This window comes from Montipora foliosa, chromosome 13, assembly GCF_036669935.1.
Source record: "Montipora foliosa isolate CH-2021 chromosome 13, ASM3666993v2, whole genome shotgun sequence".
Taxonomy (NCBI): Eukaryota; Metazoa; Cnidaria; class Anthozoa; order Scleractinia; family Acroporidae; genus Montipora; species Montipora foliosa.
This window is the reverse complement of record NC_090881.1, coordinates 22874891-22886774: the sequence shown is the minus strand read 5'-3', so window position 1 is coordinate 22886774 and position 11884 is coordinate 22874891. Positions and strand designations below refer to the sequence as shown.

Below are 11884 nucleotides of genomic sequence, written 5' to 3'. Positions count from 1 at the left end.
AGAAACCAGGTTTCTGGTTTGAACTTGGTGGAAAAAACATGAATTGTAAATGTCCGAATGTTGACCATGAACTGGATACGTTTCCAGCTCGTCGTGCAAATAGCCAAGTGGTCCGAATTGATTTGCGTCAACCAGCGTCAAATAACTTGACATCATTGCGATGATGAGACCACTTAACAAATGCTAAACGCTTTTCAAGCTACGAGCCACATGGCCATTAAATTTTAACACCTTAAGAAATTTTATTCCATCCATAACAGCAAACGGTCTTTCCTTTACTAACCGTTAGGTGCATTACACCTCATTCAGTAAAGTTTTCACTCAAGAACTCTGAATTGAAAATTTGGAAAGTTTTAAATTACGACCAAATCATTTCTTTTGGTCTGACAAAAGAATGTCCCCTGAAAAGGGGGCTGGAGGGGGGGGGGGGGGGGGGGGGCCTTCAACGGTAGTTCGAGCAAAAGCCCAGACGCAAGGTCAGTCACGTTTTCGTCTGTGTCAATACAAATTGATGAAAGAAACTTTACTGTCGGGTGCTTGTCCCTGAAAAACAACGACTGGTAAAAAGTCGCTTCGGAGGAAACAACGTTTCACGCACCGTCGCCAAGAGCGTCCAAATGTCATGGCGCGTGCGCCTTCAACCCGCGACTGCCTTTAATTATTTTTTCGAGAGCAAAGGAGGTCATTGCCATTGAACCTTTTCGAACTTTGTCAGGTTTTCACTAGAAATCAAACTGTCACTGCTTCACACTTTGACTTTGCAAAGAGAAGGCGACCGGAAAGTTAACAGGAATTTCACAGAACTTCAGAATCGAATTTGTATGAATAGGCGTCCTAAAAGAAAACAAACGTAAGTTCCATCAACAATCGGTTACTTCTTTTGAGAAATAGTTTTCCTGTAGACCACACGCACGAAGACTTGGAGGCAAGAGCGGGTTCAAATTCCTTTATTCTTTGTTTTCAGTGTTTTCAAACAAGTCAGCGAGCGTGTTGATGCAATTAAAAGCCGCACAAACATTATTGCTAAATCTTCGGGCAAAACAATGCCAAAAACCCACAATACGAGATTTTAGAAACAGAAGGGCATCGAGTATTTGCAACTGAGTTCCACAAGCCATTTGCCGACATGTAAAACTCTTTGGCGCACAATCTTCTTGTTCAGACCTATCAATACTTTGACTACTTTTTATTTTTTTGTTGAATTTGTCCCGAAAATATTTAAGACTTGTTCTCACTCGAGATGTTACTTTTGTCGCGGAGCCTTTTTTCAAAAAAAAAAAAAAAAAGGTACTCAATAAAGAACTTGATCGCGTACTTCTTCTTTCGATAGGTAAATATGAGGTTTTGTACTTGAGGAAAGTAAGAAAATGCCTTCTTTGTATGCCAGGAAACGTGTATTCTACAACCAAACTCAAAATAGTTAAAGTTCGAATTGTGAGCAACAATTGTAGCTGATTCAGTGGACTCCTCCACTCATTTTTTTCGCGTGACGACATTCTGAGCGTGAGAGTTGGCAAAGAGTTCGTTAAAAAGTCACGAAAAGGTTTTGCTCCTTTTACATCCACAGTAATCGTAAAGTAGTTTGTCTGCATATTAAAAAAAAAACTGTGTCGGAAGGTCTTCCGTTTGACGGTTTATATGGAATCGCCGAACACGTTGTCGAGAACACATGCCCAGGTCAAGTTGCCACCTCTATTGATCCAAACTCTCAATCATTTTCCTTCTGAAACTGAAGACTTTATTTATACTCGAGGGCCTGGAGCTTATTAGGCTCCGCGCTTAAGTAGCTAATGAGTCGATTATAATAATAACAAAAAAAAAAAAAAGAATTAAACTCTTTACATCTTCAAAGTCTGTTAACAAAATTAAAGGTCAATGCATGCGAGTCACCGTTATTTCAAAGGCGCGGTCTGTTTATCCTTTGATCGGAAAATCGCCGTATTATAGAATGGAAAATATTTGCGGTTAAAATGCCTGGAGATCCCTTTTCCGGTTGCCGGCATATTTTTCCGGTAAAAAGGCCACTGACTGCCAACGCAGATATCATAATCCAGAGTCATGCACATTTCGAAGCGTCCACTTAGCGGTTAAGCGAGGAACGTGCAATTTTATCAATTGGCAAAGAGAGCTTTAATCCTGGCTCTTCTCAATCAATGCTGTGTTTAATGGGTATGCTACTTTTTCGCCCACACCTGCCCCTCGAAAAAACCCATACAAGTAACAAAATATGAACAAATCATGTCCTGCAGACATTAAAAAAACCTGGCGAACCTCCACTCCACCACCGTGAGTGGTTTGATAACAAAATTGTTCGGAAATTTCCGATGGATTATTGGATTAATCTGTCTTTGTAGATTCATTTGACAGAAAGTTCGGGACAGATACATGTATGTATTGTCTGGAACTCGAACCCCTCCCAAAGTTCTCGTCACCCAGGGAATTCCTCAATCTGTCAATAAGTCAGTGTAACCCTATCACTTAAGGTCCGTGAAACAAAAGCCGCTTTCTCTGTCTTGGCATTTTGGTCTGTTGGCCACATTCGCTGATCACTCTACGACCACATCTCCCTTCACTCTCTTGAAAAACGTCGGGTTGGCTTAGTATGAGCAGATAAAAGTTGTGAGGCTACGAGCTGTGTAGAGATATATTTATCAATCATGCGGTGAGTTTAAGGTTGAGGACGTCGATTGAAACTGTCTTATTCTTTCGCGAACTCGTGTTCTGTGAGGAAGATTCCACTTATAGCGTTGACCTCGCGCGTCCAACACTTTTAATAAGACCCCGCTTGTTATCGATTTTCCAGGCTTTCTTTGCGTTTTGTCGCTTTTTTCACTTTATGCGGCTGGACTTTAGTGTATTCTCCTGGCACGGACGCAACGGTGAGTACTGGCATTCATCCTTTTTTTCGAAAAAGAAGCGTTAAAAAATATAACTAATTGAATAAATACCCAACAAAGTACTTAGTAGTCCCAAGGTAAAGCACCACTTTACAAGTTCAATACCTCTGTAGGATTTCATTCATGCGAACTAAAGTGGGGGATCTAAGCCTTGCCTTCGTTTTTCAATTTTGCCTCTTAACGAGAAACCAAGAGGGACATGTTTACTATAGCGGGAGCGAGTTTACGGCAGTCAGTCCAATGAATGATATTGATAAGTAACAGCTCACCTTTTTGGACCATCTATAGGCCAGTTCTAACAAAACATTATTTAGTTTGTCACAGTTCAAATATTTGAATTTTGTAAGAGATAATATTTCGTTATTTCTGGGTACACTTGTGCAAAAGCACCTTGTTCGTTTTAGGTTCAAGTCAATTTTAATTACAAGATCTAGTGTTTCATTGCATGAGAGCTTCTCGAATCCCGCGTGTTAAGAACCTTGAAGTTTTTCCATTTTTCAAAATATAAAATATATGAGAGAGAAAACGGAATACAAAAAAATTATTCCAAAAATGAACACTTCAATAAAGTAATACATTAGCAACCTTCTCATAAAACTCGGAAGGAGCCTAAATATTGTAAAAGAGATCTATTCAGAATTTCCTTTTAGAGTTATTGATATCGAAGTTGAGATGAAACCATATGTTAATGACTTTTCGCTATAATGGCTCAATTGCCACCGACAAAAATTCGCATTAGTAGCCAGAAGCTAGATATGGAACTAAGTTACTACTGTTACACTTTTCGAGCAATTTCATCCCTTTTAAACGGGTAAACAAAACATCCCAGTGGACTTACGAGAACAAAACTCGCGAAGAGTGGAAGACCTGCGTGTTGTTCGCGCGTGAAATGTGATCGCGCGGGAGGAAGAACGGCTTAGGGTGACGACAGACAAGCGACAGAATTAAGATACGACAAAAGTGATTAAACCGCTCGGCCGTTGGGGATGTATGATTGTAATACGCAGAGATAAGAAATAAGCTCTCTTTAAAGGTGCCATAAACAGCACGACATTCGTATTCTAAACAGTCGTTTGAAACACGAGGATTTTGCTGTGCTTCAAGCACCCAGCATCAGCGGCCTCGAATTCAATATCAAATGATCGTTGGGAAATACTAGAACCGTTAAAAATCATTTAGGAGATTTTCGCACGTATTAGCATGAAATATCCCGAAAGGGCAATTACAAAGCAATGATGATAATCACTTCTCCTTTGGCAGATTAGAGAGAAATCTTGGCAAGCTTCAACGATGTTGCTTGTAATTGTTCGATGATGAAATCGTCTGTTTTGTTTAGTGTATCCTTAATTAATAGCCCCGCCGAGACCCGACCTTCGAATAATGATTTCCGGTTCAGTGTCAAGCGAACGAGTCTTAGACAATCTGGAAACATTTTCTTGTGGTCTCCGTGTTTAACCGAAAATCGCTGCTGAAAAACTCAAATTCCTAATCTGTCGCAGCAGATTATGCATTTAACGACTCCGTCACGACGAAAATTCACAACGAATTAAACGAGGATCGCGTGAAATTTGGAACAAGCTTAAAGTATGTTCAAAGAATTATCTCATTAATTTTCCCCTCCCAAAATCGGACTATTCTAAACCTTCTCAATCGCCTTCTTCCGTCCATTTAGGTAACCTTGTTAAGTTATGGTTGACACCCACATTCGCAAAAAAATCAAGAATTCTCGATTTGCCCTTGATGGCTTCTTTAAAATCTGACGGCGCGTCATATGCACCCTTCCAGTGGTTAGATCTTTGGTTTCATAAAAGGAGGCAAAATTCTTTCACTTCCAACTTTATCCACAGAGACATTTATCCATATCAAAAAAGATCACTTTTAAATTAAGATAAAAAGAAGTTTTATTAGATCGTGACTCGTTGTCCAAGCGTTGCTCCTGGAAGTTTAAAGCGCCAAACCGCAATTTGAGGCGAGGCCGGTAGTGATTGAGAATAATCCGTGATCTTACATGTTGTGCTCCAAGATTTATGCGAGGACACGCGTATGTGGAAATGACCAGAAACACGCGAATGGTCGCGCGTTAAATTTAGTCTGGAGAGGCAGCCAGCCACTAGTACACTATGGCACTGCCAGAATTTAATAATTTGCACCATCTTGATTATTTTTCATTTTGTTCGCGTTCTTTAATGTTGGCAAAGTAAGGTACCACTTGATTGATCTGTTGAAAGAATATCGAGATGGGAAGTTTTGCTGCGTGTACCCTGTTGACTTTCAGGCGCAGTTTTCAAAGCTCATCATTTAAATGTTAAGGAGCTTGGTGTGCCTCCAAGTGGATCTTTCTCTTCATCGGACTTCGTTAAGACTAGTTTTAAGACATTAAAAATAAACCTATTTGGAAATAAAATTTCCTTTAAAACTGAAACCGCTCACTTTTCTCACGGAGGATCTTGGTGATTTTTTTTTTAAGACAACCTAGTTCCTCGTAAAATGGATCGCGTTCGGTATCGCACACGATCCCTCGAGGATTTTTTTTATCGCGAGTGATTGCTTGCAATGCGATAACCTATCAACGACACGGAAAGAAACAAAGATCCAAATCAAAAAGAAAGATCAAAATTCCACCAATTTTTCTTATTATGCGCTACATCACGTAAGTGATGACTCGACAGCCGTCCAATGTCGGGCCAATCATTTTTGGCCAGTCTCCTCTTGATGTAATTTCATGACACCGAAAATGCTCCAAATGTAGAAATCATGAAATATTGCAATAACTACTTAAATCTGTGAAACAATATAAAAGAAATACAGCAAAAGGAAAGCATGGATGGACACAAATGGACAAGATTGAAACGGAGTGCATTTGGTTAATCTTGAAAAAAGTCGGCATGACGTTTTTCAAGTTTATGGCAAATCGTTTGGATAAAGGTCGCTTTTGCTCAGAATCATCTTGTTTGTGATCTAATGATAATTTTATCAGTAGAGGAATTCCACATTTTCGAGTTTTTAACTCGTGCTTAACTAAAGATTTCCTCTTGACGCCCTTAAATAACACGACATGGCCCCTTTAAGTTACGAGAAGTTCATTTGAAAAGACCCTACTGGTAATCGTTTGTGAAAAACATTAAAAAACGGCTATTGGTGATCATTGTTAAAAAGTCCAGTCAAAAAATAGGAGCTCAACTTATAATAATAATACTAATAATGGAAACTTTATTTGTCTTTGAGCACAGTTGTAAATCTCTCTACGTATAGGCAATTAACAACTGGCTACTTGAAATTGAGTGATATACTTGTATACTGTATTTATTTTACAAATGAATCACATAAAAAAAAATTAAAGTTTTATTAAGTTTAGACTATCCCAAATCTTATTTCTATGACAGAAGATAAAACATGTCGCTTTAATGGCTAGATTTATTTATATATATATATACTGTATATAGTGTTGTTGCTTTTTGTCAATGCCAATGTCATTCATCATTTCTAAGAACGTAGAGCAATCGTTGGAGAAAACACCAAGGAAGCTAATGGAAAGGTTTACAAATTTAACACATCTGAAGTTACTTTTCATGTCTTTGACCACATTCATGTTTTTTTCTTTTTTGCACACTGCATTGTTTTTAAGGTTAGATTCGATGATAATAATGATAATAATAACAATAATAATAATAATAAGAAGAAGAAGAATAATAAGAATAATAACAACTCAAATAATACAATAACAATAATTGTTATTATTTATTAACTAATTACTATTATTGACATGGAATGAAATGAATGTATATTGAAGTGCAGGTTATAGAGAAGTAATCCTCACACTTAGCTGGAAAATTTATGCAAATTATTGCATCTTAGGTGGCCCCAGTGGTATTTGAAACAAATGAGGCCAAGCAATTGACCTGCTCCCAACTAAGAGGCTTCATAGCTCAGTTGTATGGTAGAGGTCATGGGTTCGAATCCCGTTAAGCCCACCTGAATTTTTCAGCTGTCTTTTAGAGACAATTTGTTAAAATTGTCCAGCTAAGTGCAACAATCACTTCTCTCATTCATTGTAATTATTATTATTATTATTATTATTATTATTATTATTATTATTATTATTATTATTATTATTATTATTATTGTTGTTGTCATTATCATCATCGTTATTGTGTTTACTGCAATTATTGCAAAGATAGACACTAAGACATACTGAAAAGTTTGTTATGTTTTTGGTAAGCAATCGTTATTGACCAGTGGTCCACAATGCTCTTTGCTTTGAAATTTCTCTTAACTGTGGCAGTAAGTACTTTGGCAGTCTTGGCTTTCATTTGAAATATCTCATGTTGTGATCTCATCCACACTCAAAATTAAGGATCATTTTGGATAGAGCTAACGATCCAAAGGACAGAACTGTTCAAGAGCTTACACATAAACTTTGATAGTCAAACCTTAAGCCCGCAAGAGCATCTGACTTGCAATATTATAAACTGAACCAGAAAAGAGCAATACTCACCGTCTCTTTTTAAACCAATGGTCTTACTCCTGGCAATGGTTTTTTCCATCCTCAAAGTGTTTCAACGCTTTGAACGTCATTCAACCTACAAAAACATCAAAGGACAAAAACAATCAAAATGGAAACCACAGAGTGAAACAAGAGCCTCCTTGACATTATAGTGCAGCTGACTTTGTGCTTCTTTTTTCCTTCTTTCAACAGTGTCAAGGTTGCCAATCTTGTATTCCAAAATGTATAGGACCAAAGGGTGACAGGGTAAGTGTGGTTCTATTGTAATGTGATCGGTGGCATTTTCTTCACGGATCAATGCATATTGTTATATACCTAGACTTTTGGACAACAAAACAAGCACTGTGATTGGTTGATTCTTTGACGCATGGCCCTGATCAAATTCAAATGTATCCCGACCAGGATACAAATTCCGCAGTTGTTGCCCGCTCTGGATGTTTTGCTGCGATTGTTGCAGGAAAAGTGTAAATATATAACAAAGCACTTAATGTCTGGTCCCTCAGGAAACTAGTTAGTTTTGTTTTCCCTCAAATCCTCAAATGTTTCCCGAGATTATGAGGACTCTCGGGAAAACAAAACTAACTGTTTCCCTCGGGACCATACATTTAGTGTATAATGTAACATGCATGCTTTTGTCTGATGGCTGATTGTTCTAAGGGAGGCCTGTGGCACAGAAGTTAAGTGGTTTGCAGTGAATGCTCCAGAGATTAAAACCCTCTAGGGCTTGTTGTTGTGGTTGCTTTCTTCTTTTATCATCATTTTCATTCTAATTATTACTACTGTATTAATTTAATATTACATCTATCAAGAGTACTCTTATCTTCTTTTCTCTCTCGACGAGAGTGGGGTTGGTGCTCATGGCTGGGCTCAGGGCAACTGCCTGCCATGTGGGTGTTCCTGACAGGGAAGGTAAGGAAGGGGGGGGGGGGGGGGTGGACGGGCGGCTGGGTTGTCAGCCAACTTTTGACATTTTTTCAGGGGTCTTCTTAGGTTGAACTTTCCTGAAACTGCTTGACTTCTACCATGTTATTGTTGTTTGTTTGATTTGAATGGTCTCTCGCAGATTACTTATTGATTAGCTCACTAGCTACACTGTAAGTGCAGCAGAAAAACGATTTCCTTTCTATTTCTTACATTTTGTGAATTGCTTATCTGGACTGTAACAGCAAAGCTATAAACTCTATTTAAAATAACTTAACATGGGTCTTATTTTAGGGAGACAGAGGGAGAACAGGGCAAACAGGTCCACCTGGTTTACCTGTAAGTATATTTACTTTCCTTCCTAAAGTTGAGTATAGGTGGTTTCTCTTTTCAATCCTGTCAATTACTATTGTCAGTCGTGTAAAAAGTTCCACTCCACATTGTGATTGACAGCTTTCAATACACTTTTTCAATCCCACATTAAACATTAAATTTTGATTGACATATGAACGTTAGAGTCAGCATTTTGATTAAAGGTGAGATAGGTAGTAAATATTACATTACTGAAAATTATCAATCTTTTACAAAAATATACATTACAGGGAAATAATCAAACAATGAAGATACTTAAGCAAATATTAGCCACATCAATAGTACAATATTTATTCTGCTTCCACCAAGTTCTCTGAGTTGCGGCTGATAATCTGTGTATTGGATGAATAGCAGCACATGGATGTATGCTACTGAAACCAGTAGCCTTTATTCATGATGATACACAACTTCATCCAACTCTGATTTTACAATGTATTTCTTTAACTTATCATTGATCCTTTGAAACCTTCTGAAGCTAATAAGCTAACCTACATCTACATTTTTATCAACATGTTCCACCCCTCAACCTAAAATCCATTTGACTCCCGGTTACTTTAACTTCTGCTTATGTGACTTCATACACCATAAGCCCTTTAACGACTTCCTTTGAAGTGCCAAGTCGCCCCCATTTTGCTCGAGGGAATAGACCACACCAAAACACCAGGTCCCAGTTGCTCGAAAGGGTGGATACTTCTATCCACTAAATAAATCACTATCCACTGGATAACTCAATTGGATTCGCTGTGTTTATCTGCTGGATACTGGTTGATCTGGTGGATAGCGTTATCCGCCTTTTGAGCAACTGAGGCCAGGTGTCGGTTAGATAGATAGATAGATGTACCTTTATTTAAACACGATAATGTTTAAAGCTATAAGCTTATGGGGTCATGTGTTTACAAATAAGATAAGATTCCCTTAAATTACATACTATTATACACCTAAACTAAAAATCCCTATGGTGTAAGAGAGCTAAAACTAAATTTGCAATTACGATTGCATATGTAAGATACATGTCAATTAAAAGTATACATAATCATGGTCACTAAAATCTGTAGTAGAAATTGACGTAGCATAAAAATTAAAATTTAAGAAACTTGCATTATCTTTCAACTTGGTTGACAAAGTTTTACAACTCGCATTTACAATTGAATGATCGTTGGCCAAGGTGTTATTCCATAGAGCCGCACCTCTATATCGAATCGAAAAATGGACAAATCTTGAGTTGAAGTGAGGTACACAGACAGAGTCAGGTGTCCTAGATGGTTGTTCAAAAGCTGGATAATGCTATCCACTGGATAAATCACTATCCATCGGATAAACGTTAGCAAAACCAACTGACTAATCTAGTGGATGGTGATTTATCCAGTGGAAAGCACTATCCACCCATTGAACAACTGGTGCCAGTTTTGGTTTTGACGAGTTTGTAGGGTCTTCAACATCACACAGAGTTACAAGCCTATGATTCGTAGCCCTTACCTGACTGGAAAGTGTAAACATTTGCAAATGTGATTACAAAGGAAGGAGTTTCTCCTCAGTAATTACTTTTAAGACCCTGAGTGTTGGTCCAGTCAGGACTCAAACCGGTAACCTCCTGCACCATTGCACCATACAGTATCTGATGGCGGGTTTAAAGACAAATTTTTGCCGAATTCTTCTGTGTACATCTTAAACACGAACTTGACCAGATATGATCACCATGAATGGAAAGAGCTTAAATTAGCATGCTTAATGGTTTAGTGCAAAGAATAAGTTCATGTTCTATTTAAGCTCACTGTATTGGTTACCTTTGCTTTAGGGCTTTCAAGGAGAAGAAGGTCTTCCAGGACCAAGAGGATATAAGGTAAAGATTTCTGACAAAATGCAGGAATATGACCATACTGTTCTTCCTGTTGTATCAGTGGAAAGTTCTCCCAAGGCTTGGTTACATGTACTTTGCATAAATTAAATATGGCAGTTTGTCAACAGTGAATTAAGGGCTAGTCGAATTAAGGCTTAGACCGTGAAATAATGACCGTTAATCTTTTTCTAGGGAGATCAAGGACAACCTGGCCCAGTGGGCGCAAAAGGCCCCAGGGTGAGTACAATGTGTAAATATTTTTGTTCGTCTTTCATGGCTGTGTAATCCACAAAGCAAAGACATCAGGGCTTCCTCTTAAATTAAATTGTTTTTTAATATTAAGCATCGTACAATCATATATAAGCTTCTATATAAGAACATTCGCAGAGCTTTGTAATATATATAATCAGATATAAATTTTTGATTGTGTAACGTCCCCTGAAACTCAAAAGTAGGAGGATGCTTTCGTTGATAACTTACCAGGTAAATTATATATTATTTTTCAGTGTGTGAAACAATAAGCTCATGTTTTTAGCTTATTAACTTGGGTAGAGATGATTATTTTACTTTGATTTAAAATTAAAATTTTAACTTCCGCAAAAAGATTTATCGCAATTACTCTGTTTGTGGTTGTAATGGCCACATCCTTGGAAGCTCTACAGTATCCTATAAGTTGCAGGATCTTTCAATAGTATTGACATTGTTAATTAATTAATGCCATCAATATTATTCCTGCCATTCACTCTCATAAGAATTTGTTAAAACAGCAATTCTGGTCATTAAGTCTGAAACGAAAAGTTTGTATTGTTGGAAAAATTGTTTTTAATTATTTTTCTTTAGGCAATGCACAGGTCTAGCAGTTCACACTAAGTCTTGATTTGTCACAGGAGTTTGCTGTGCTGGTGTATTGAGCATTTTTATCTCTTTTTTGATTAACAGGGAAGAACTGGACCCCCTGGTCTTCCTGGTGCAAATGGCAGTCCAGTAAGTTTTGTCTAGCCATAAGCTTGTTGATAATTTTAAACTTTCATTTATTTGATAACTCCATTCTTTCCTGATTTTCCAAAGAGTGTACAATTACACCGCAATCAGTATTAGTAGTGGAATTTAAAATCAAGTCTCTCCAATTGTAACTAATTTAAGTCCCACTATAGTGAGCGGTATAATCCAAGGTTCCCAGTAGTTCACCATTCACTGCTTTTGTAGGTAGCTACCAGTTTGTATTCTTAAAAGTTGTTGAGTTTGTTGTTTATCACTTGTAAGGCATTGTGGCTCAGTGGATAGGGCACTTGCCTAAGAGGCTTGCCTGGAGATCCAGACAACCTGGTTTCAAGAACCACTCTGATTGAATTT

The 11884-nt window shown here is 37.8% G+C and overlaps 1 protein-coding gene across 1 annotated transcript in view; it reads left to right on the top strand.

Annotated features, from left to right (window-relative positions):
- Positions 1-2492: 2492 nt before the first annotated feature.
- The window catches only part of LOC137982585 (collagen alpha-1(IV) chain-like), a 75451-nt gene continuing 66059 nt past the window's right edge, over positions 2493-11884 (top strand). The window contains exons 1-7 of the mRNA XM_068829698.1: positions 2493-2662; positions 2804-2879; positions 7594-7647; positions 8617-8661; positions 10490-10534; positions 10724-10768; positions 11471-11515. Of these exons, the coding sequence (XP_068685799.1) occupies positions 2658-2662; positions 2804-2879; positions 7594-7647; positions 8617-8661; positions 10490-10534; positions 10724-10768; positions 11471-11515 (315 nt within the window). The 5' untranslated portion in view covers positions 2493-2657. The remainder of the gene's footprint in view (positions 2663-2803; positions 2880-7593; positions 7648-8616; positions 8662-10489; positions 10535-10723; positions 10769-11470; positions 11516-11884) is intronic.